Source organism: Saccopteryx leptura, chromosome 4 (genome assembly GCF_036850995.1).
Source record: "Saccopteryx leptura isolate mSacLep1 chromosome 4, mSacLep1_pri_phased_curated, whole genome shotgun sequence".
NCBI lineage: Eukaryota > Metazoa > Chordata > Mammalia > Chiroptera > Emballonuridae > Saccopteryx > Saccopteryx leptura.
This window is the reverse complement of record NC_089506.1, coordinates 150,790,490-150,817,485: the sequence shown is the minus strand read 5'-3', so window position 1 is coordinate 150,817,485 and position 26,996 is coordinate 150,790,490. Positions and strand designations below refer to the sequence as shown.

The 26,996-nt window shown below is 38.7% G+C and overlaps 1 protein-coding gene, 1 non-coding gene and 1 pseudogene across 8 annotated transcripts in view; 1 reads left to right on the top strand and 2 right to left on the bottom strand.

Moving 5' to 3' along the window:
- Positions 1-26,996, top strand: part of ARB2A (ARB2 cotranscriptional regulator A) — a 483,251-nt gene that overhangs the window by 11,147 nt on the left and 445,108 nt on the right. For 5 of the 7 annotated variants that reach the window (XM_066381841.1, XM_066381839.1, XM_066381840.1 and 2 more), the window contains exon 2: positions 19,198-19,321. The exons of 1 other annotated variant lie outside the window; for it this stretch is intronic. In XM_066381841.1, coding sequence (XP_066237938.1) covers positions 19,216-19,321 — 106 coding nt within the window. In that variant the 5' untranslated portion in view covers positions 19,198-19,215. Of the gene's footprint in view, positions 1-13,661; positions 13,767-19,197; positions 19,322-26,996 lie in introns of all 7 variants that reach the window. One more of the 7 variants, XM_066381838.1, reaches the window with a different exon arrangement.
- Positions 10,697-11,410, bottom strand: LOC136404478 (sulfotransferase 1C4 pseudogene; annotated as a pseudogene).
- Positions 13,622-13,832, bottom strand: LOC136404557 (small nucleolar RNA U3). The gene has a single exon (XR_010751300.1). It is a non-coding gene; the product is annotated as a small nucleolar RNA U3 (small nucleolar RNA).

Below are 26,996 nucleotides of genomic sequence, written 5' to 3'. Positions count from 1 at the left end.
GGTACACCAGTGAGCAAGCCTAACACAGCTGCCCACATTCCACCACTTGAGGGTTGCTCACTTCACAATCTACATGACAGGAAACAGACTACAGCAATAGCAAAAGTTACACAGTTATTACAATAATTACAAAGGTGCCCTTTACAGTGTCTCCCTGAGCACTTTGTGCAGGGTGGCACCTGGAATCCCACCTCTAACTCCCTACCCCATGGTAGGTGGGAGGGCCTGTATAGTCCAGGGCTGCGTCCATGGAAACAGTAAAGTGTCCCTGGTGCGTCTCTGCAACTGGACGAGAACCAGTGCAGAAGGGCCTCCACAGGTGCTGCTCCCCCCCCCCCCCCATCAGGGTCTCTCATAGTACTGTCCACAAGCGACATGTTCATCCATCAAGGGAGCCAGTGCCCCCTTCTGGTTGCAGTCCAAGAGTCAGTCCATGATAGACAACCCAGCTGTCTGTGCAAATCACCAAGGTAAAGGTCCATTACAGGAAACTAGCCATACAGCTCTTTATTAACGGACCTCAGTGCCTTTCCATAGTGTGCTCTCTGTTGCCACAAGCCCCATCCAAACCCCTCAACAAGCTAACAGGGCCTGGTGGGGTCAAACACATTCAAGGTCTGTGTCGCCTTAACAGTTCTCTTAGCTACTGCTGCTGCAAAAAAGCACCTATTATTACCTTCTAAGGCCAACACCTGCTGCATTTAGAAGGGGACCAGTGGATTGCCAGTTTCACATGGGGCCTCTGGTACATGCCCATCCTTGTCGGATGGGTCTCTTGCCCTTCCCTTTATTCAGACTGGGACGATGGGTCTTGGGGATGCTGTAACCTGAATGACAGCTATTTTCCTGGCAGATGCTGGGGCCACCTGCTTCCCCTCTTCAGCGGCTGGAACATTTGTTTTGACTCAAGCTGCTGCCAAAACTCCAACAAGATTTTATTAGGTTTGCCATCTAATTTCTATCTGCCCTGGCTGCAATCAAATCTACCCACATCTGTGTTTGGGTAACTTTCACAGGCCTTTTCCTCTTGTTAGTGGGGGGGGGGGGGGGGGGGGGGGACAGCACAAGCAGCCGCCCCTACAGTTTTATGGTCCATCTCTGTTCTGGAGAGCATGATGCCATCCACCCTATGTCCCACAGCTGCACCAAACAGGCTGCCAGGGGCTCAGTATATTTCTGTTTGAATTTCACTCCCAACTCCATCAGCTCTGCCCGGGTGTAGGGCCGGATCACATAGTGCTCCATTACCTGGGGAGGAGGCTTTGGCTGCCCCTGAGGGACTCTTGGCTGCTGAGTCTTTACCTCCTTGACTACCACCGGCCAGGCTCTGAGTCTGCAGACGGCAGTTGCAGCCTGAGCCTCCCTCTCAGAAGAGTCGGAAACACCTGCTCTCACTGACTCAGAGCCACTCCACTTGTAGAAATGCAGCTCCATCTTCTGCACTTGCTTTGGCTCTTGTGGCTGGCGGCTCTTGACCTGAAGCTGACACTCAGGCTCCTGAACTTACAGTTGTTTCTTCAACAGCTGTCACTGCCAGTGTTCAGCTTCCAGGGCAGACTGGTAATTTGCGAACCCGTAACTTCTTCTCCAGAGATTGCTTCCGTTCCAGGAGCTGTTGGTGCTCAGCCTGCATCTCACACTGCAGCTCTTGGACCCGGTTGGCCTCCTTCTCCAGTGCCTGCTCCAGTTCACACCATTGTTGGTGCTCAGTATGCAGCTCATTCTGGAGCTTTCAACCTCGCTCAGCTTCTTGCACAGAGCTCTTGGTTTCTTCTTGCAGGATTGTAAAAAACGCCCAGCTCATGGTCCCCACCAGGAGAGCCATAGGGAACAGCCACTCTATTCTACCCCTCAAGGGTGTCAGGGGCTCCATACCAACCTGCTCTGAACTCTGCTTGCTATGCCAGATGTAATGCTGGTGGCTGAGGCCAGGCAGGTTCACATTGAATTCGGCAGATGGTAGAAAAACTGCAGAGCCAGAAAGGGTTGGGCCATTCCATTTAACAGTCTCAAAACAGTGGACAAGCACAGAGGCAAGGGAAACTGCCTCTCAGGCAAACAAACAGCAAAATGGTCCCTCAGTGCAGTGGGCAGGCAATCCACACATTCACGAACCCTGAGCGCAAGTACCCATAGCCTTATATAAGCTGTACACATGTGGCACTGCCACGTGCTCATGCACTAATCAGGCAAAGGGTTTGCAGACGGTAAACCAGTGAGCAGGCCTAACAGAGCTGTCCCACAGTGTTGTATAGTGTATAAGCAAAATTAAAACAAAAATTGCAATTGTGAAAGAGCTCACCTCTGCCTGACCAGGCGGTGGCGTTGTGCAAAAAGCTCACCTCTGAGCCCTTGCAGTGTATAATTTTATGTTTTGAATCTTTAAACTTGTTTTAAATAATATTTCTGTGCTTGGTGGTAGTTAAAATGCCAGCACTGGCCTGACCAGGCGGTGGCACAGTGGATAGAGCGTCGGACTGGGATGCAGAGGACCCAGGTTCGAGACCCCAAGTTTGCCAGCTTGAGCACGAGCTCATCTGGTTTGAGCAAAACCTCAACAGCATGAACCCAAGGTTGCTGGCTCCAGCAAGGGGTTACTCGGTCTGCTGAAGGCCTGCAGTCAAGGCACATATGAGAAAGCAATCAATAAACAACTAAGGTGTTGCAACGCGCAATGAAAAACTAATGATTGATGCTTCTCATCTCTCTCCATTCCTGTTTGTCCCTATCTGTTCCTCTCTCTGACTCACTCTCTGTCTCTGTAAAAAAAATAAAATAAAATAAAAGGCCAGCACTGGAAGTTTACAGCTTACTTTGGGATCCTTGTTGGGGGGGGGGGGGAGAGAGATCAGGTTTACATACACAAATTTTGAAGTGTATAAATATTTTTATTAAAAAATAAATAAAACCCATCAACCACTTTAAAAGCAAGTTTATAGAAGCTCTGCCAATTTATGTATAGTCAGATTTCAAGTAGTTACTTAGGGACTAAGTAGTGTCTAAGGACTTATAGCAAAATTTGTGAATAATATTTAAATGAACAAAATATAGATATATTTAAAATAAAGTATAAGCCTTTAAATGTACATTTAGACTAAGCATTGGTGCTAATTGTTTGTTAGTCCAAGCAGCTTTATAATTTTCTTACTGCTAATTTGTGTACCAATAAAGAATGGTTGAATCAACATCTGTTTTTCAGTGAAAGGAAGTTTAACACTCATGCAGAAAAAGCAGTGTTTTCAGCATTTGTCATTTAAACAAATAGAAATGAGTTTTAACAAAATGTTATGTTCAGACAAAGCACCAAATAAAATGTTTTATCCTTGTTTTATTCTCATTCTAACATCAAGTCCTCCCTCCAGTGGCTGCTGTTACAGCATTTTCTTTTCCATCTTATTTTTAGAAAACAAGGAATGTTTTTTGTTTTTTTTTCCCTCAGAGTTAAAGCCCTTTTTTGTGTGTGTTATATTGAAAGACTGGCAGATGATCCTCTGTGGGAAATATTCTTTTGTGAGTAGATGAGCTTGTCCTTTTGTAGCCAAGGGGGCAGATTATTCTGAATTGAATTCTAAGTTCTCATCTTTCATTTTCATGTTGCTTATAACTGCCCCTTATGCTAGCATTTAAAAATTTTAATCGCTTGTATATCTTCAGAGGGAAATTTTATTTCTTATATTTACTAATCACAGTAGACAAAGCAAAAGAACAGAAACATAAATGACAGTTCATGTTTTCAGAAGTATGTAGTTGTATTTTAAAATGTTATTATAAAGTTTTGGGATATTATATTTTAATATTGGTATTAAAAACATTTACAGATTGTCTTTCTAAATAGCTGGTGCAAAAGCTTTTAGGAAATAAAATTTTATTCAAAATAATAGTTCCATTTCAAAACAGGCAAGGAATCCATTGAGCTTTAGTAATGCTATATTTTACTGATGAATAATTGTTCTGAAATTTACTCAATACTGGTTCTTCCTATTTTCTTATACCTTCTTCTTCCAATAGGGCTTATTCTTCAGTAGGACCCATAATTTCTGACTAAATAGATGGAACTGGACTTGCAACATTATATTTAGAGAAAAATCCCCCAAAGAACAAATTATAAAATGCAGTGCTGCTATATAAAAGTAGTTATGATATTTTTTTCCTTTAATGTTTTTATTTAAAAATGTATTGTTGATAAAAAAGATTATATGCAACCAGGGCTTGTATTTGTATATTATATTCCAGTTCAAAAGTGGCCATTTTATGCAATTTATAAATTATAATTATATAATGAATAAATAAATTCACCACTCAATCCAAGACTCATAGCACCGTCAATAAGTTGCATTGACCTGTGTGTTTCTTCATATGTCATGCCCCTCACACCTTCCCAGAGTTAACCATTATTCTGAATTTTGTATTTTTCTCTTGACTTTTCTTATGGTTTCATCACCTAAGTTGTGATACCAATAAATTTAGTTTAGTTTGTTTTTGAACTCTATATAAATACTGTATATCAGTGTGTCCGTAAAGTCATGGTGCACTTTTGACCGGTCACAGGAAAGCAACAAAAGACGAAAGAAATGTGAAATCTGCACCAAATAAAAGGAAAACTCTCCCAGTTTCATACCTATTCAGTGCAGTTCAATGTGGGCTTACACACAGATTTTTTAGGGCTCCTTCGGTAGCTATCCCGTATAGCCTCTACAGACTCATTACTGACTGATGGCCTACCAGAACGGGGTTTTTTCACCATACTGCCGGTTTCCTTCAACTGCTTATCCCTCCGAGTGATGTTATTCCTATGTGGTGGCGCTTTGTTATAAACGCGCCGATATTCACATTGCACTTTGGTCACGGATTTGAATTTAGCGAGCCACAGAACACACTGAACTTTCCTCTGTACTGTCCACATCTCAACTGGCATGCCGTGGGCTGCTCCGCTGTATACACGGTGTTACGTCATCATCTGCGCATGCGCACATGCTGCCTCATCATCCTACAGAAGACACACTAGTCTTCTAAGACTTGGTTATAAAGTACTGTTTTTGGAAAATTCATCCATGTTTTTTAATGTAGTTCTGGTCTATTTGTTTTCACTGCTGTTACTATTTAATATACTATAGTGTATCCACCCTCCTACAATTAGAGATCAGCCTTTTCCAGGTTAGTAGCTGGACTTGAAGATGGCTCCCCGATGATCTTTGCTTCTTAGTATTATGCCTTTGTGTAGACTCCTTCCTACATTGAGTGGATGGCCCTCTGTGCCAGTAGAGTATTGAGAAAGTGATGGTGAGACATTGTGGTTTTCCTTGCTCTATCTAGCTAGAGAAAGCCAGAAGCCATGTCATGGTGATACTCAAGTAGACCTATGAAGAAACTCATGTGGGAGGTACTGAGGCTTCTAGCAACATTACCAATAATTCATCTGTGTGAGCCATCTGTAACCCCATTCAAACTTTCAGATTGCAGACCTTGTCAGCATCTCCTGACTACAACCTAATGAACCTAAGCCAGAACTTCCTAGCTGAGCTGCTCCCAAATTTCTAATTCACAGAAACCGAGAGATTATAAATGTTTATTGTTTTTGGCAGCTATATTTTGAGGTAACATGTTATAAGTAATTATTAAACTGGCCTTTTGATGATGTGAACATTTTCATACTTGTCTCCAGATGTACAAGAACAGGGAGTAGACCAAGATGTGAGATTGTTCAGTTGAAAATTAGAAGAATGTTTAACTTGCAGATCTCATGCCAATTTTTCCAAACTGGTTGTACTAATTTATATTTTGATGAGCAATGTGAATCAGAACCTCTTTTATACTCCATTCTTTTAAACCTTTGTTGTTGTCAGACTCTAATTTTTTCTAGTCTGGAAAATATAAAATAATGTCTAATTATGATTGTATTTTCTGCTCCAACATCAAAATAGTTCTATATTTTTTCCTAAGAAGTGTAAAGTTTTGATTTTCATATTTATGCCTTTAATCCATTCCACTGCTGACAGCATGTAATGTCAATATATGGAGTTAGGTAGGTATTTTATTTAAGTTTTTACTATGCAGTCAAGGAGGTGTCCAATTGAAAAGTCTATCCTATACCCTGTGATATGTCAGTGTTGTCTGTATTATATGAATCTGTTATGTGGATCTGTTTTGGAGTTTTATTCTATTCATTAGTCAGTTTGTTTACTTCAATACTAATGACATAGTGTCTTTTTTTTTTTTTTTTTTTTACAGACAGAGAGAGCATCAGAGAGAGGGACAGATAGAGACAGACAGACAGGAAGGGAGAGAGATGAGAAGTATCAATTCTTTGTTATGGCACCTCTTCATTGATTGCTTTCTCGTTTGTGCCTTGATTGGTGAGGTGCTACAGCAGAGTGAGGGACCCCTTGTTCAAACCAGTAGCCTTGTGTTCAAGCCAGTGACCTTTGGGCTCAAGCTAAAGACCATGGGGTCTATGATCCCAGGCTCAAGTCAGTGACCCTGTGCTTAAGCTGGTGAGCCCACGCTCAAGCTGGGTGAGCCAGCACTCAAGCCGGCGACTTCAGGGTTTCAAACCTAGGTCCTCTGCGTCCCAGTTTGACGCTGTATTCACTGTGCCACTGCTTGGTCAGGCATGACATAGTGTCTTAATTATGTCATACCTAGTAAGGCAAATCTTTCTGTTATTTTTCTTTTGGAGTGTCTTAGCTATTTTTGCCCATTCTTCTTCCATATAACCTTCTTAAATAGTTTTTTTTTTAAAGTGAGAGAGATAGAAGGGGAGAGAGATGAAAAACATCAACTTGTAGTTGTGTCAGTTTAGTTATTCATTGATTGCTTCTCATACATACTTTAATAGGGGAGGGAGGTCCACCTGAGTCAGTTACCCCTTGCTCAAGACCTTGGGCTCAAGCCATTGACCTTGGGCTTCAAGCCAGCAACCATTGGGTACAAGCCTTTGACCATGAAATCATGTCTGTGATTCCATGCTCAAGCTGGTGAGCCTGTGCTCAAGCTGGATGAGCATGTGCTCAAGCTTGTGACCTCAGGGTTTTGAACCTTGGTCCTCAGCATCCCAGGTTGACACTCTATCCTCTGTGCCACCATCAGTCAGGCTTAAAGAGTTTTATTTTATTTTTTTAAGTTCTGTGAAAAATACTCTGTTGGGTTTGAGTGGAATTGTATTGATTCCATTTACCAATTAAATTATATCTTCATAGTATTCAATATTTCTATCCATGAATATGGTATATCTCTTTACATATTTTATGTATCTTTAATGTCTTTTATTTTGTTATGTCCTTACAGATTTAACATACCTCTGGTTAGATTTATTTTTACTTTGTAGGTTTTATTTTCTGTTGTTATAAATTCATTTAAAAATTTTTTTATAACTGATGGTTGGTTGTATTTATAAATAACTTTATTTTTATGTATTAATCACTTTGGCTATATATTCCTAAATTCTTTTTATTCCTAAAGTAGTTAGAAATTTTTCTTGTCTTTTTATTGATTCTAGAAAATCTTTTTTTATTTTTTTTGTTCTGTTGTTGACAGTGTTTTAGATGGTCATACAATCTTTGTTTTAGATGGTCATACAATCTTTAAATAACGGTAACTTTATTTTTCTACTTTCAAGTTTTATATATTTTTATTTATTTTTTCATATCTTGTACTGGCTATAACCAGGAACCTTTATCTAGAACTGGTGATAGTAAAGTGATAATGATGGTCATTCTTTTCTGGTACCTGATTTTTAAAAGAATCTTTAAATATATTAACAAGAATAGTAATTTTGCCTGACCTGTGGTGGCGCAGTGGGATAAAGCGTCGACCTGGAACACTGAGGTCGCCGGTTCGAAACCTTGGGCTTGCCCGGTCAAGGCACATATGGGAGTCGAAGCTTCCTGCTCCTCCCCTTCTCTCTCTCTCTGTCTCTCTCACTCCTCTCTCTCTCTAAAAAAAAATCAATAAATAAAATATTAAAAAAAAACATAAAAAAAAAGAATAGTAATTTTATTGTATTTTTGTTTATTTGTTTTGTTTCTTTTCTATTCTTAGTTTGATAGGACTTCTTTTCCAAAAATTAGTATTAAATTTTGTCAGATACTTTCTGCAAATATTGAAGTCATTGTGATTTTCTTCCTTTATATTAATTTAGTTAATATGTTGAAATTCTAATATTTTGTAATGTACTTTCTGAGTTTAGTTATTCTCAACAGAAGAATTTGGAAGTGTAGTTGTAAAATTCTTGACTTTTAATAGGAAGGGATTCTACCACCTTGTGCTTATGTAGACAATAGTAATGAGAACTCTTTGGGAAAATGTGTTTAGGCGTAGATCTGATAACATGAGTGACTTAATATTTCACAAAGTGTCCTCATGCTGACATTGTCAGTGCCACAGAATTAATATTCTGTAATTAAGAGTCTGGCTAAATGATGGTTGTCTTCTGGGGGGAAAGTATTTTGTTGGAGCCAGGAAGGTTCAAGACTCTTTGTTTTTAAATTAGAGAGTTTTGCTGCCTCAAATCCTTTGTTAATTTAGGGAAGGTATGAATTGTGTGTATTGTTTTCCAAATAAAGTAAATAAGCACTGTAACTAATATGGTACCTTACACAGGTTACTTGAAGTTTTAAATTCCTAATTCTTTTTAAGATCAGATATTTTTACTATCATAGCAATATAGGCCTCCTCAGGTCTTTCTTAGTTCATCTCTTGTTAGTCCCAGGATGTGGGTATTGTTGAAATATGGAACAAACATGAAATTCTAGAAGGCACTATCTTTTTAAAGAATTGGGAAATTGTAGAAATTGAAAAGAAATTCATTCTGAAGGCACTTAAATAACATTCTCAGTTGTTAACATACAGTATTTATAATAGGTAAAGTCAGGCCTTACAGAGATTTTCCCCTTTAATAAACAATCAGGAAATCACTGTCAGTAGACATTGGATATGAGCTGAATTTAAATGTCTTATTTGTATTATAACTGTGGTCTTCACAAAGCTTAACTTTGACATTAAACTTTATTGCTGGTGTTATTAGTGTAGCTTATTGGGCTTAAGAATAAATTGCTTGATTATATGCTCCAGTTTTCCTTCATTTTTTTTTTGTAGTAAATGGGATGTAGTAACGTGCACTTTGAAGTGTTAGTACAATATGTGGGAGCAGTTGAAACAATCATCAAAATGATAATAAAGTGGTTATTACAAATTTCAATACTTATTAGAAATTGTATAAAAGTGGGGTGCTATTAGATGGTATGTGGCCAAGGAATTAACTAAATCATGACCAAAATGAATCAGTGCTTCTTCCCCAGATTTTCACTGGAAGATGTATGCAAGGGATAATGGCAGGCCAGGGAGGCAAGTTACCATTGATAGAGAACCCCTAATGCAAAGAACTAGAAAAGTTAGAGTGGAGCTTGCTTTTTTCTTGCTTTTTAATCTTTTTTTTTATTTTTCAATTACAGTTGACATACAATATTATATTAGTTTCAGGTATACACTCAACTGTACATTACATAAATAACTAAAAAATCATCCCGATAAATGTCATACCCAACTGACGCTATATGTAGTTATAAGAATATTATTGTCTGTATTCCCTATTCTGTACTTTACATCTCCATGACTATTCTGTAACAACCAATTTGTACTTCTTAATCCTTTCATGTTTCTCACCCTTCTCCCAATCCCCTCCCATCTGACAACTGTCAAAATCTTTTCTGTATCTATGAGTCTGTTTCTGTTCTATTAGTTAATTTTATTAGATTCAATTGTTGATCAGTATGTAGTTATTGCCATTTTATTCATATTTTTTGTCTTTTCTGAAAGATGACAAAAAATTTAACATTTCATGTAATGCTGGTTTGGTAATGATGAACTCCTTAACTTTTTATTGCCTGGGAAGTGCTTTATCTGTCCTTTGATTCTAAATAATAACTTTGCTAGAGTAATCTTGGTTGTAGATCCTCGCTTTTTATCACTTTGGATATTTCTTGCCAGTCCCTTCTGGTCTGCAAAGTTTCTGTTGAGAAATCAGCAGGCAGTCTTATGGGAGCTTCCTTGTAGAGTTGATTTCTTTGATTTACAAAACTTTATATATAATGTTCACCTTGTATCTGTACGAAATAATATGTTTGCCCCTAGTGTCTAGATCAGTGGTTCGCAACCTTTCTAATGCTGTGACCCCGCAATACAGTTCCTCATGTTGCGGTGACCCCAAACCAAAAAATAATTTTGGTGGCTACTTCTTAACTGTAATTTTGCTACAGTTATGATTTGGAATGTAAATACCTGATATGCATTATGTATTTTCCGATGGCTTTAGGCGACCCACAGGTTGAGAACCGCTGGTCTAGATAGAGCAGGTCTAGATGGTTGCCAACCTGGCTTTGGTGAGAGGGATGGTAGGGACATTTGAAACGAGAATTTTTTTTTTTTCTCCTGGGTACTGAAACTTTTATTGATTATTACCCATTGTATTGGGTAATAAACTAAAACACTGTTTTTTTTAAGATTTTATTTATTCATTATAGAGAGGGGAGAGAGAGAGAGAGAGAAAGAGAGAGAGAGAAGGGAGGAGGAGCAGGAAGCATCAACTCCCATATGTGCCTTGACCAGGCAAGCCCAGGGTTTTGAACCGGCGACCTCAGCGTTTCCAGGTTGACGCTTTATCCACTGCACCACCACAGGTCAGGCCTAAAACACTTTTTTTTTTCTTTCTTACTGGAATTGGAAGTGTGAAGTTAGACTGGCATTAGCCATTTTCTTCTTATAGTTTTCATCGAATCTCTCATTCTGAGCCACAGTCAAGTGATTCTTCTAGTCTCCAACTGCCCCTTTTCTCATAAATGGAGAAATAGAGTGGTTCATAATTTCAGTAGGAATCGATGAATAGTTTGCCATTGGATTTTGCTTCATAACATCAAATGAAGTATGATGGATAATTTTATCTAGAACGTTATCATCTATGTTCTTTCCAGTAAATTCTCCCAGTTTCCGAATTTCATGCTTTGGATTCATCTTCAGGTCCTCATAGAAGAGGTAGAGAACGCGTTGCTGGCCTTTGGCTTCCCACCATCCTTTCACGTGGTCATACCAAGAACCCCAGCACACTTTCCCATTCAGAAAACTCTCAAAATACTCTTCCCAGGTTCCTGGAGCAGGCAGTGCTTTATTCATCCTTTGGAAATGGTAATAAGACACCATATTGTCCTTGGGATTTCTTGCTACATAGATTATCTTACAGTTTTTCTCTAAAAAAGATGGAGGCAGCAAGTGAATGGGAAGGTGCGTTTTCAGGGTTCGTGGTGAGGGCATTGCATTAGCTTTTTCCAAACCAGATCCTATGGATGGGATTATTCATTCGATGAAAGGAAATCTCACATGAGTAGGTGCTCGCTGACTTTTGTCAACATCACCTTCATTTTGTATTTTTTTTTTTCCTTTTTCTGAAGCTGGAAACGGGGAGAGACAGTCAGACAGACTCCCGCATGCGCCCGACCGTAGAATTAGAGCATCTTAAGTAGCCTATATAACATTTATATTTGACCCATAAATAGAGGCTACTATATGTTTGATATACTGTTTTTCTAAAATTTTGAGTGTATGTTCTTTTAGAGAATTATTTTTTCCTTAGCCTTAGCTCTGCTCTTTCTACGCCATGTATCAAAACTTCATAAAAGACTGCTTAAATTATTGTTTCTTGGGGTGGTGTTTCAAAACTGAGAATTGTCTTAAAAATGATCTTAGCCCTTGTTTCATTTCTTACCTTCATTTTTAGCATTGTCTTGCAGGTATTCTAAAATCGTTGTATTTGATATTCCTTAACTTTTGACTGTTTCTTTTAGATGCTTCATTTATCAAAGTATCGTGAGGAATGATAGGTGGTAGCTTTTTTTTTTTTTGAACAATCACTTTGATGTTCTTGTTCTTTTTTTTAATTTATTCATTTTTTAGAGAGGAGAGGGAGAGACAGAGAGAGAGAAGGGGGGAGGAGCTGGAAGCATCAACTCCCATATGTGCCTTGACCAGGCAAGCCCGGTGGTAGCTTTTTTTAAAAAAAATTATTTTTAATTTATTGTGTTGACATGGTTTCAAGTTTCCCACTCAGTATAACACCCTCTACCCACTGCATTGTGCCCCCAATGCCCCATGCAAAGTTGATGGGTAGAACTCTTATCAGTCTGAATTCTGAATAGCAAACCAAATAGAATAAAACAATTTTGGTTGATAGCTTTTATGTATATATTGCTCAGACTCCAAATTTTAATACTTTCTGATAATATTAAATTAGTACATGAGAGTAAAAACCTACTATAGAATGAAGAAATTGTTTTTCTAGTTAAGTTGAGTAATTTGCCTCCACCAGAGTGGTAGAGTAGAAGGAACTTGGAACAAAGTGTCAGAAGACCAGAGTTAGAATCCCAACCACCCCTCCCCTTACTGGATTGCCTTAGCCAGGTTTACTTAGCTGTCACAGCCCAGGATGCAGGTCTCTGTAAAATCTAGGTGTGTCAACTATGCCTACCCCTCCCAGTTGTGGTGATGACCCAATAAGGTTATGGGTATAAAAAAAGAGTTGGTGACTTTGTGACCAACATGTACATTTAGGAGATAGTTAGAACAGTGTTCTTTGGACACAAATTTACTATAAATAAAGGTGGAACTTTCATGTTTGAACTTTTTCTAGATAGACATTTTAATGAGTGTAAAAGAATAAACAAGTTATATCAAAATTAATTTAAATTCTATTATGCTTATCTTCATTATAGTCTTGGAAACCTGTCAACACAACAGGTCTTTATTGTGGGACTTTATTATTTGTTCATAAAATTAATTCAAATGATGCACGTCAAGAGTTTCTCATTCCTATAAATTGGATTGTCTTGAATATCCTTCTTAGAGTTTGAGCACAAATTAATTGGAACCCAATTAGTTTTGTTTTGTTGTTTTTTTTGTGGTGACAGAGAGAGTCAGAGAGAGGGACAGATAGGGACAGACAGACAGGAAGGGAGAGAGATGAGAAACATCAATTCTTCGTTTTGGCTCCTTATTCATTGATTGCTTTCTCATATGTGCCTACAGCAGACTGAGTGACCCCTTGCTCGAGCCAGTGACCTTGGGCTCAAGCTGGTGAGCTATGCTCAAACCAGATGAGCCCACACTCAAGCTGGCGACCTCAGGGTCTCACACCCGGGTCCCCCACGTCCCAGTTCAATGCTCTATCTACTGCGCTATCACCTGGTCAGGCGGAACCCGATTAGTTTTGATTTATGTGAATTATAAGTTTTATAAAGGAACTTACGGCTTTCACAATATTTTTATGTATATACTTTCATATAATCTTTATAATTGCCCTATAAGAGTGAATTGTATTTGTTTTTGTTATTCTTATTACTTAGGCTTGAGAAGTTGGGAGTTTCTCAAGTCACTCACCTACTAGATGGTAGAATTGAGATAGAAAAAAAGTGATTTTCTCATTTCAAACCTACTTTATTACCTTGCTTGGGAAACTAAGGAATTATTTTAAATATGCTTGGATTGGTACCAGGTGTTCCTAGTCTGAGCCAAATCTCCATCCAAACATAAGTTAAATTCTCTATAGAAGCCACTGTTTCCTTTCCTTTTTTTTTTTTTAACCACTCAGACTGCGTTCTCTCCCTCTTACTCTCCCAAAGGAAGAGAAGAACGATCATCAGTGGCAAAAGGCAGTTGCACAACCAACACCAAGAGCCGGCCTCACGCTCAGGAGAGAACACTGCAACTCCTCCTCGTGGTTTCGGGTACTCACGATCAGAGAAACTTCTCTAGTAACAAACTATAGAAATGATCTCTGGAAGTATAGTCTTAGAAGCCACCGTTTTCTATGCACCAAAAGCCCTTATCTTCCAGATCTGTTCCAGCCTGATGCCATCATTCTTCAGCCTCTGCCCAGTGCCCATATGTCTGTATACACACATTCCAAAATATATAGTTTTAGCTATAGAACTATAACTGTAATAATATATAAACCTATGATTATTCTGACCTAACCTTTGCTGATGAGGAACTTTTTGTGTGTTCATCATTGCATTTATAATGTGAAGTAGAAAGGCCTCAGTTGCAAAAGTCATTTATATCTAGTTCCCATTTTACTTGCCTAAAAACAGACCTAAAACTAAGGATTCTCTGTATCTCTCTGTACATTCTATAAGTGCTCAGGCCATATTTTGAGCAAACAAGGCAATAAGAAATACTGTTTTCGTGTTTTGAAATGCTGACTAGATAAAGATTACACATGACAAGTTATTTACAGCTTTATTTATACATACTGGATTTTCTGTTGGAATCATAGAAGTGAAGAAGATATGATAATTGCTTTGTGTAGTTCACAGAATGAAATCACAAACTGAGATGTTTTGAATCAGTTTATACTGTAACCATTTCTAGAAAACCATATTTAAACAGCAGTGATTATCATGAAGTATACAACATGTCACTGTGTCCCAATTCATATCAGTAAAATCCTTCCACCGCTTTATTCCCTATAACCTAACCTCCATCAGATAATACTAAATAAACTATGTTGAGTGCACATATTAATATATATCAAGTGTATCAAACAGCTTGCTGGCTGCATTTTCACTAGTGTTTTATCGGTGGTCATGTAGGTTATAACTCTGAGTTTTTATTAGGAAAGCTAAATTGAGAATTTATAATGTTTCTGATTTAGTTTCACCGGCTGTGCCACAGCTGTGGAATATAACTGGAGAGGGTGAAAATCTAACTGAATAAAAGAGCAACCAACAAATGGCTTTTGCTTCATACATACCTGCTTTGCATCTGCTGCTATAAGGTTTAGGGTTTCAGATAGTAAATAATAGTCTTCTAACTTATATATCATCACTTCAGTGAATTGCAATGTGTATTTTTAGCTTTCTCCTATGGAATAATATTATGATTGTTAATTGATATTTAATCTTGGGCATCTTGAAAATGATTCTTTAAAATGTGACTCCTTGGTCCTGGCTGGCTGGTTGGTTCAGTGGATAGAGCATCGGCCCAGCATGTGGAAGTCCAGGGTTTGATCCCTGGTCAGGGCATATATGAGAAATAACCATCTGCTTCTCTTGTTTTCCTTTTCCCCTCTCTCTTTCTTCCCCCTCAGAGCCAGTGGCTCAGTTGGTCCGAGTGTTGGCCCCAGATAGGGTTGCCAGGTGGATCCAGGTAGGGTTGCATGTGGAGGTCTTTCTCTTATCTCCCCTCCTCTCACTTAAAAAAGTGAATATTTTACCTCCTTCTATCTTTTGCTCATTTATTTGTAAATTTGACAAATATCTGTTGAGCTCCAACTATGGCAGACATTGTGCTAGGGAGAGACATGATATCTGTCCTCATGGAGGTCAGAGTGTACAGGGGCAATGTGTTATTTAACACTGGAGAGTGGTAAAGTGTTAAAGCTTTTTAAAAGCCCTATTGAGATATAATTGACATAATAGCATTATGTAAGTTTAAGGTATACAGTGTGCTGATTTGATGTACTATGTATTTCAAAATGATTCCCACAATAAGGTTAGTTAACACATTCCTCATCTTACATAGTTACCTTTATGTGTGCGCGCGTGTATGTGTGTGTGTGTGTATGTGCACACGTGTGTGGTGAGAAAATCTAAGATCTACTCTTAGCAACTTTCAAGTATACAATACAGGGTACCGAATTGTTAACTCTAGTCACCATGCAGTACATTAGGTCCCTAGGACTTTAAGATATGAATCTTGAAAATGACTCTAGTACTAAAAAATATTTTATCATTTAACTTTTGTTCAGTCACATGAAATAATTGTATAAATTGTTTTGTTTAGAAACCAGACATATTGAGGCTAATTAAAAATAACCGAATAGGCCCTGGCCAGTTGGCTCAGCGGTAGAGCGTCGGCCTAGCGTGCGGAGGATCGGGTTCGATTCCTGGCCAGGGCACACAGGAGAAGCGCCCATTTGCTTCTCCACCCCTCCGCTGCGCCTTCCTCTCTGTCTCTCTCTTCTCCTCCCGCAGCCAAGGCTCCATCGGAGCAAAGATGGCCCGGGCGCTGGGGATGGCTCTGTGGCCTCTGCCCCAGGCGCTAGAGTGGCTCTGGTTGCAACATGGCTACGCCCTGGAGGGGCAGAGCGTCGCCCCTGGTGGGCGTGCTGGGTGGATCCCGGTCGGGCGCATGCGGGAGTCTGTCTGACTGTCTCTCCCTGTTTCCAGGTTCAGAAAAATGCAAAAAAAAAAAATAAATAAATAACCGAACAGTTTATACTGTATTTAGAAGAAATACTGAATTGGCAGAGTGATACAGTAAAAGTGCAAAAAGTCCCTTGTATATAGTTAATTTAGTTGTGGAATTGCTAGCAAGGAACACTGTGTGGAATCTTGTTATGAACATTTCTCTTGAATTTGTATAATTTGGTGAAATGTGCACAAACGTGCAGCTTTTGACAGATAAGACTAATTTTTAAATGTGGATAGATAAGCCTTACAATTTTTAAAAATAGTAATGTAACTGTCAGTCTGAGTCTTATATTTACTTGTGGTTATTTGGCAGTTTGGTTTGGCAGCTAGAGAGTAAGACCCTATGTGGGCCATGGACATGTCTGTTTGACTTACCATTGCATCCTTGGGTCTTGTGCTTTGCCACCTGTAAACTAGGATATATTTCTTAAGGAAATATAGACACACTTTATTCATGTAGAATTTGCAGAGCTTTAAGTTAACTATTCACAGAAGAAAATACTTTAACATTAAATAAAAATATTTTCCCAGTCCAAAATAGTCTTATTTTCTACTTACTGTTATTAGAAAACCTCACACCGTTGAGAAGCAAGGATACCACTAGTAATATGGAGCAATGATCAGCTATACACACCTTATATAACATTAATTTGTAACCACTATTAATTATATGAGCAATATATGATAAATGAGGAAACTGAAGATTTTGGAGTTAAGTGACTTGTCCCTGACCCAGAGTTATTATTAATTGTTGAAGCTGGGATATATTTTGAAACAATTAAAAAATATAAGTCAATTAAGATCATAATTATGCATCAGGCCCTGTACTAAATGTTTTTCATTTAGCTTCATTGTAACACTGTGAGGACAGCGTGGTTATCAGTCACATTTTACAAATGTGGAAAACAAGGCACAGAGAAGTTACGTCATGTGCCAGGGGCACGTGGCTGGTAGTGGTAGAGCCAGAGCGCTCTTCCTCTTCCTCAGCTACCCCCAATGGCATTGAGATGAAGGCAGCCTTGATTTATGACTGTTTGAAACTTCAAGTTTAAAAGTGTTGTTTTCATTATTAATTTTTAAAAGTATTTTCTGCTACACTCTGCTGACTATGACAGTATCTCAATTCTAAAGATAATTATAAAATATACCTCTGAATAGAAATAGAGGTTTGCTTAGTATGTAGCAAATCAGTTAGGTTCCTCAATCAGAGAAATATTCAATCTTATCTTACTATCAAATGTAGTTTTTATATAATTTCAGTAACAGTTATGGACTAAATTAGTTTAAATTTTCCATTGTACATGTTGCATTTTTTTTTCCTTTTAATTTAGGAATGGTGGGGGCTTTTTTTTTCTTTACTGTTCATGGGAACCCTGGGAAAAAACCATCTATTTATAGTTCAATCACAGAATTAGACTTCGATAAATCATAAATTTATATTATCATTGTTTACTGGACTGCCATTTATAGAATATGGTTTCCAGACATTGAATGTAACATAGTTTATTTTTTAAATTTAAATTTATTGGTGTAACATTGGTTAATAAGACTATATAGGTTTCAAGTGCACATTTCTATGATACATGATCTGTATATTGCATTGTGTGCCCACCACCCAAAGTCAAATCATCTTCTGTCACCATACGTTGGTCCCCTTTACCCTTTACCACCTCCCACCATCCTCAGGGAAGCGCCACACTGTTGTCTGTGTCTGTGGGTTTCAGTTTTGTATCCCACATATGGTTCTTAGACTTTTCTGACTGACTGACTTTGCTTAGCATAATATTCTCAAGATCATCCATGTTGCCACAAATGGCTGTATTTCATCTTTTTTTTGTTGCTGAGTAGAATTCCATTGTATATATGTACCACATCTAATTTATCCAGTCATTTATCAAAATATACTTTGGTGGTTTCCATAGTTTTATTTATTTATTTATTTATTTTTTCAGATTTAGAGAAATCAAATCCAGGCATAACAGTAAAATTTATCAAAGAAGTGCAGATTTTTTTTTTTTTTTTTTTTTGTATTTTTCTGAAGCTGGAAACGAGGAGAGACAGTCAGACAGACTCCCGCATGCGCCCGACCGGGAATCCACCCGGCATGCCCACCAGGGGCGATGCTCTGCCCACCAGGGGGCGATGCTCTGCCCCTCCGGGGCGTCGCTCTGCCGCGACCAGAGCCACTCTAGCATCTGGGGCCGAGGCCAAGGAGCCATCCCCAGCGCCCGGGCCATCTTTGCTCCAATGGAACCTTGGCTGCAGGAGGGGAAGAGAGAGACAGAGAGGAAGGAGAGGGGGGGGTGGAGAAGCAAATGGGCGCTTCTCCTATGTGCCCTGGCCGGGAATCGAACCCGGGTCCCCTGCACGCCAGGCCGACGCTCTACCGCTGAGCCAACCGGCCAGGGCCTCCATAGTTTTATTTTTTAAATGGCTAATTTTTTCCTTTAAAGTTGTGTTTTAAATTACGTTAGGGGTAAGTTATAGCTACTTTTTGTATTTATGTATTTTTGTGACTGTATTTTCCAGAAGACATTTTGACTTTATAAAAGGCATAGACTTACAGTTTACTTAAAGGAAATTTAAAATTTTTGAAAGTACTTGGAGATATATTTTTAATTTAATAAAGAACTAAACCTAAATAGTAAGTTTAGCTATATATAATTCAGCAACATTAGGTATCTGTATTAACTGTAAGGTATTGTGTTTGGTGACATGAGAGATAAAAAGATGAAAACACCTGATCCCGCTATTCTGGTGCTTGTCATCTGTTAGCTGACCCAGACAAATACATAAATAACTACAGTGCAAGGCAGGCTTTGATGAATAGTTGCATAGACATCAACAAAGTACAGTGGGAAGCCAGGATAGAGAGATTAATCCCAACTGGGAGGATCAAGAAAGTTCTCATGGAGTAGGTAGGATTGAGTAGAGCTTAATTTATTGCTTTCATTCATTCTAGACTGTCTTCTGAAGATTGATGTCTATTTCCTTGAGCTCTTTAATTTTGTGCCCAATTTGGATAAGCATGGCACAAATCCAGCAGGGAGGTCCAGATGAAAAAGAAAAGACTACAGCATTGAAAGGTACATACTTAATTTGCTCTCTTAGGGTATTTCCGTTGTGCCTGATGAAGGTATAGGAATATTTAAGTGACCTGCCATTTATTTCAATTTTAAAATAAAAATAATAATCTATTTGTAATTATTTGTATCCCTCACAGCAACTATCTCAGTGTCTGAGAAATAGTATGTACTCAGTAAATAAATCATAGTCATGTAATTTTATAGCTATAGAATTCTTAATGCTTTCTTGTTCAAGGCCATATAAAAATATGGTAAAACTAACACTATAGATAGTGCCCTTATCACATTTTTATTGATCGCAATGTCATGCTAATTCTTGATAGTGATCTTCTTAACCCTGCATTTTATCTTTGTAGCATTGGTACAAAGGATATTTTATGAGAGGCCCTTCATGTTAACACCTTGGGAGAAACCTGCCTCAGACATTCTTTAGGAATTTTGAGTTTGAGACTTAAAAACAAAAAACCCTACTGTCTAAAATAATTTTACTCCTGCCCTGGCTGATAGTTCAGTAGGTTGGAGTGTCGCCCTGCAGCACAGAGTTGGCTGTTTCGATCCCTGGTCAGGGTATATATAGGGACAGCTTAGTGTTCCTGTCTCCCTGTCTCTCTGGAAAAATAAAAATAAGTAAAATAAAATAATTTTACTTCTAAGAGAACTACTCATTATGGTCCTGTCAGTTTTCTTCATTATTATATATTTCAGTCTGTCTAGTGACTTTTCCAAGATCAGCTTATCTAAGGAATTTGTGCAAGGTCTCAGTCACTTTCTTTGGTAGTGGAAAAAAAATATCTTATGGGTTTTCTAAATGTTGAGATGCCAACTATGGCAGATGATAAAAGGCTCTTTCAGTGGACTCTGCATAGAGTCTGTCTGGTCCTCAAGAGGCTTTGTAGGAGATGCACCACTGAATATGCACCCGACTTTCCTGGTGATGGCCACTTCTCTGAATGCCTACTGCTGTCCTGCCCTGCTGTGACAGACTGGATGATAAAGATACTTCAAGATTCTTTCTTACTACTTTTTGTAAATCTCTTTTCATGAAAGTCTAAAGCAGGGGTCTCAAACTTGCGGCCCGCGGGCCGCATGAGGCCCGCCGAACAATTTTGTGCGGCCCGCAGACTAATCCACGAAGTTCAGAATATTTTGGATAAAATTAAGTAAGCCTAGGGGCCTACTTGTATTTTTCATTTCTCTAGCATCCTAGCTAGATATTAGCTTAGTTAACAGCAGTTGTGATGCGAACTACAGTTTCTGGTCGTTTTGTGACACTGAGTAAACTGCATGTACGATTGTGCTTGTACTGATTTTTTTTTTGTTTTCAACTGCAGTGAGAAAAGTGTTGCGTAACAGTTGCCTTTTGTAGACCTAGTGCTGCCCGCCGAACGGCTGTGATCTTGCTCTGCGGCCCACATGCTGAGTTGAGTTTGAGACCCCTGGTCTAAAGCATATATAGGATAAAGCAACCAGTTGCTACTCCTTGTCCTAGATTTTAGAGCACATAATCTATCAAAGGGGTGGTGTAACTAGTCTTTACCTACAAAAATGGCAAATGACTAAGAGTGTTGCTTTCTCCTCACAAATGTGACGTCTTGGGTTAAGGTGGCAGCAGAAGGGATGAGAAAGAATTGTCAGATTCCGGTAATGTTTTGAAGAAAGAGATGATACAATTTGTTGTTGCATTAGACATGAGATGTTAAAAAAAGCAACTAAGATAACTTTGAAGGTTCTTCCTACTTGGCTCTAAGATAGTTGCCATTAATTAGCATAAGAAAACTGGGAAAAGTAGTTTGCAGTGGTGGTGGTTGTAGTGGAAAACAAGAGTTAGCTTTTAGATGGAGTAAATATTAAACTGAGATGCCCCTTAAATATGAAGGGGGTAAGTTGAGTGTGGGGTTTGGGAGGGCATTTGGGTTAGAGATAATAGTACTGGGAATAATTAGCAAAGAGATAATATTTAAAGTTACAGTTATAATTGAGATCAGAAAAGACAATCTGAAGGTTCAGCCCTGGGGCATCTCAGCCTTAGGGGTCAGGAAGATAAGGAAGAATCAGCTAAAGAGACTGAAAATGAATATCTAGTGAGATAGGTTGAGAAACAGGAGCTAGTGAAGAAAATGGGAATGATTGGTCATGAGGATGAGTCAGGTTAGATGTGGACTGAGAATTTACTTTTGGATTTGACAGTATGGAAGTCATTGCTGATCTTCAACAAAAAGCCGTTTTAGTGAATTTTTGAAAGTGAAAGCATTTTTGAGAACTTGAGTAGAGGATAGAAAGGGAGGAATTGGAGACAGCTGTAGACAACCCTATGGAAGGTTTTACTGCATGCTTGTATGCTGCTGGGAATGACCAGTACACTCAGAAAAATGGTTAATTTAGGAGAGAGGAGAAGGAATATCTGTTGGTTTCTATCTAAATAGACTTGCTGGATTTCCACCTAAATTTTGAGCATCTTCATCCTTAATGATAATAAGAAAATTTGGTCTCTCAAATTGTTTTTCCAATTTATACTTTCACAAGCCATATATAAGAGTTCAGATTGATTTTCTGGATTTTGGAGGTAATATGGTGATATTAAAAGTATATGGATAGGATTCTAAAGATGGAGCTATCAGGATTCAAACTCAGGTTTTTTTGCAAGTTACTTAACTGAAACTTTTTCTTTATCAGTATAATATGAATAAGAAGGCTTAGAACACATGAACTTGTAATGATTAATGAAGAAGTCAAATCTGAAATATTAGGAAATAAAATGGCAAATGCATAGGAAAGTATATTTTGGAACAAATTGGCAAACTAGATGGAACTTTATATCTAAAACAGTCCTATTTATCTAGTGGGTTTATTGACAGAGATGGAGAAAAAGGCATGTACCAGATCTGTGGCTGCATACCAGGTACCAGGACATGTATTAATTTGCTCAAACGATGAAGTTCCGTCTAGTGTAGCAGCTACATTTGAAGTCACTACCTGGTTAAGCTTAACAATAATCCATGGTAGTTTTCCCAGTTCCATCTGTCGTGGACAGTCCAGGTGGGTGGATTGGATGGGGATGTGTTAGGAATGCACTCTCTGTGTCCTTCAAGTCCTGATGAGTATTGGCCTTTGCAATCCCAAGAGCGCCTGTTTCTATTGCTTTACTCTTTTCCTAGATGAAAGCAGTTTTAGGGCTTTCACTTGTCCTTCCCTACAATAACTTTATTCTACAGGTTAGCAGGGGTCCCCAAACTACAGCCGCGCATGTGGCCCCCTGAGGCCATTTATCTGGCCCCCGCCGTACGTACACCCGGAAGGGGCACCTCTTTCATTGGTGGTCAGTGAGAGGAGCATAGTTCCCATTAAAATACTGGTCAGTTTGTTGATTTAAATTTACTTGTTCTCTATTTTAAATATTGTATTCGTTCCCATTTTGTTTTTTTACTTTAAAATAAGATATGTGTAGTGTGCACAGGGATTTGTTCATAGTTTTTTTATAGTCCGGCCCTTGGTCTGAGGGACAGTGAACTGGCCCCCTGTGTAAAAAGTTTGGGGACCCCTGGGTTAGGGTATTAATGTGGGGATTCCGTCAAGTAATGAACTGGAAAAATAACCAGAGAGTGGGTTCGGTGAGATGAGTCTGAGCTAAAATGCCGTTCGTTGAACACCACCTGTCCTCCATAGGCCCCGGCTCTGATGAACCACAGTGACATTTTGGATTTCCTGGAATTGGTGTCATTTCAGAGCCAGTGTCCATGAGTCCCTGAGAGGTTTGATTATTTTCCCCAAAGTAGTTACCCTGGTAAAAGTCCATAGGTCCCTGTGGGGAACGATGGGTGGAAGCTTAACAGTGTAATATTTGGCAATGTACTTCAGTCATTCTCAAGAGTATTTGGCCTCCCCTTCTCCCAAGAGGGTCTGGGTCATGGTAACTGGCTTAAGTCTGGGAATTGATGGTGACTGTTTTTGATTCAGGTTAGACTCTTGTTCATTTGATCTAGAACTTTTCTGCTTATACATATCAAGTAGGAATTTAATAGGCTTTCTATCTTACTTCTAGAAACAACATGCTCAACTAGCCCAGTCCATGGGTCTGTGTGAATCCCTCTATTCTGATTGCAACTTTGACTCTGCTCCCCATTACGATAACCATGCCCACCTTGCCTTCGGTGGTCAAGTGCTGCCACGGTAGGAACCAGTTACTCCCATTGCATTTAGGTTTCTTAATTCAGTGACTTTAGTTCCCACTGTACAGTCTAGTCACCAGTGTAAGAGGAGAGCCATCACAGAGCTTTTTGAAGAAGCCAGTGTTCTCCTCGCACATTTATTTCTCACAGTAGTGGGGCAGGGTATGTCTTCTGGACCCTTGCAGCTAGGTGGGTAGGTCTTCAGTGACAAATCCACTGTAACATTCTGTTTCCCAAACCTTTGAATTGCTTTCTCTACATTAAACCAAAGCAAATTCACTCGCTGTGGGCCACCTTTTGGTCCACTTTCAGCCAACCAACCAAACTGTTAGAACCCTTCCTAATTCCCCAAGCTGCAACATTAAGTACAGAATCCATGCTTGGTGAGCCTATATCAGGGGTTGGGAACCATTTTGGCTGAGAGAGCCATGAATGCCACATATTTTAAAATGTAATTTCATGAGAGCCATACAACGACCTGTGTACGTTACGCATTATCCAATAAAAATTTGGTGTTGTCCCAGAGGACAGCTGTGATTGGCTTCAGCCACCTGCAACCATGAACATGAGCGGTAGGAAATGAATGGATCGTAATACATGAGAATGTTTTATATATATATTTTTAATTTTTTTAATTTATTCATTTTAGAGAGGAGAGAGAGAGTGAGAGAGAGAGAAAGGGGGGAGGAGCAGGAAGCTTCAACTCCCATATGTGCCTTAGACCAGGCAAGTGCAGGGTATTGAACCAGCAACCTCAGCATTCCAGGTCGATGCTTTATCCACTGCGCCACTACAGGTCAGGCTGTTTTATATTTTTAATGTTATTATTTTTTTTTATTAAAGATTTGTCTGCGAGCCAGATGCAGTCATCAAAAGAGCCACATCTGGCTCGCGAGACATAGGTTCCCGACCCCTAGCCTATATCAGTAAGTATGACCTGATTATTCCTTTCACCATTATCTCACACCTTTAATATCCATCCCCACACATGTTCCCTGGATTTCTGTTTGTATAAGTTTTTGTTACATTCAGACCTTCAATGGATCAGGTCAAGTTCATCTGTATGGGAGGAAGACAACTTACTTTACTCAGTCTACAGATTCAAATGTTAATCACTTTAAGAAAAACCTTCACAGACATACTCAGAATAATGTTTAACCAAATATGTGGGCACCTCATCACCCACTCAAGTTGACACATATTATTAATCACCATACCATTCATCTTGGGGTGTTTTCACGTTCTGGCTATTGTGAATAATGCTTCTATGAACAAATACCTGTTTTGTGTGTCTGTTTTCAGTTTTTTGTGGTATCAAATGGTATTGGATATGAGTAGTTGAAGCTTAGAATTCTAGTTGCTGAATCACTGTAATCACCAGAGGCATGTTTTAGAAAAAAACAGTTATATCACATCTGATGCACGCTTAGTTTGTATTGGTTTAGTTATTCTTTATTTTATAGCTGATTGAAGTGTTTTGCAAAATAAATGTTTTATTATGCTTGAATTTTACCTAATTCAGTGCCTTTGGAACCCAGTCTGTGTGTAAAATACAGCTTAATACCATAGCTTTCCTTTTACAAAGCAGAAAAAATAATCTCTGACAATTCCTTTCTGCATGTGTCCTCAGTGCTAATAAAATAATAAATACCTATATCTGGTTCTCTAATTGACAGAATATTTAGGAATGCCTCTTTATTTAGTTGTTTATTTTATCACTCAGAGGAATATTTTGAGCAAAGTGATACCATATTTCTGTATTTATGGTCCCTTCTATTCCTTATCAGATAATGAAGAGAAGGGACAGAATATTTTAGGGTTAATATGGTACATATAATAAGTCTGGTGATTTTGAAAGTTACCTATTGGGAAATAACGTTTATTTTACCAAGCCTACTTTGCTATTAAGGTATAATTTTGGATGAGCCATTTTACTTCTTTGAGCTTATTTCCTTGTCTGAAAGACAGTGAAGATGATAATATGTGCTATTTTATAGGGTTGTGATGATCAGATGAGGTAAAGTATATGAAATCTTTGAAATGATATATAGATGTTAAGTGTCATTTTATGATCTGACCTGATAGAAAGAGTGAATAGCTATTAGACATAACACAGCTGCTTATATATTAGCTGGCTTCTGTATGTCTGATTAAAAGGTTTCTAAAAGATTTGAACTGTGGGAAATGAGTTTGAAAGTGAGGCAAATCAGTTTTGCCCAAGAACCTTAACTCATTGGAAGGAGAAAAGTGAGAATCTTCCAGCTACTCCAAGCCAATTTTTGACATTAAAAAAAAAAAACTTCCCTTTTACTCTGCTTTGTGAAGATATAGATGGTGTTCAGAACTTTATTAATGAATCAGAAATTTGTCAACATATATCCTCTTTTTAGCCCAGTATGTGACATTTCTGATTTTTTTTTTTTTTGGTGTTGTCCTTTTTTTCTTTTTTTTTTTTTAGTTAAGTGAAAGGCGGGAAGGCAGAGAGACAGACTCTTCCTGCTTGAGCCCCAACCAGGATCCACCCGGCAAGCCCCCTACCAGGCGATGCTCTGCCCATCCAGGGCCGCTGCTCTGTTGCTTGGCAAATGAGCTATATTAGCTCCTGAGGCAAGGCTATGGTGCTGTCCTCAGCGCCCAGAGCCACCTTCTGAATCATTTGAGCCCTGGCTGCTGAAGAGGAAGAGAGATAGAGAAAGGGAGGAGTGGCCTGTGTGCCCTGACCAGGAATCAAACCTGGGATTTCCACCCACTGGGAAGGCGCTCTACTACTGAGCCAACCAGCCACGACCTGTTATATTTCTGTTTTACTAGAGTTTGCAAAAATTTTTTTGTAAATGTTTGCATGTTGAAGATGGTATATATTTGTATAGATTGAGGTTTATTTAACATAGCAGTTTGAAGAGTACCAACACTGATTTTTTTTTTTTTTTTTACAAATTGTTGGCTTATCTTTGTGTCCTACAGAGAGAGACTAAAAGAATTGAGGTGGACAAATTTTTTCTCTAGCATATTTGATGCGCCTACAGTTGGAATTGTTATATCCCAGTGACAAACAGAAATAAAGTGTTACTTCTGAGACACTTCTTTTGTAGAAAAAGGGACTGGTTTGCTTAACTACATATCCAGGGAGCTTTTTTTTTCTCATCAGGAACTTGAGTTAGAATGGAAAAGTCTCAAAACTTAAATTTTTAAAAAAACATCATTTTGGAACTGAATAAATTTGAAGTTTATCTTTTTATTTTTCTGAGTTTCAGTATAACTCTGTGATGACTTACAGTGAACATTTTTGCCTCATCCCGTAATATAAGCCGAAGGATATCATTAAATGTTTGCTGACAGACTGATTCTAGGGCTGGGGAGGGAGAACACAAGATAAGCCTGGAGCATCTTAAAGTAGCAGAAAGTAAGGAAATGGTCAAAAAGGAAAAGATGGAAGCTTGTCATAGGGATATAGGAGAGCCATCTGAAAGAGCTTACAGTGGCCAACTCCATAACAATTTAAGCAACAA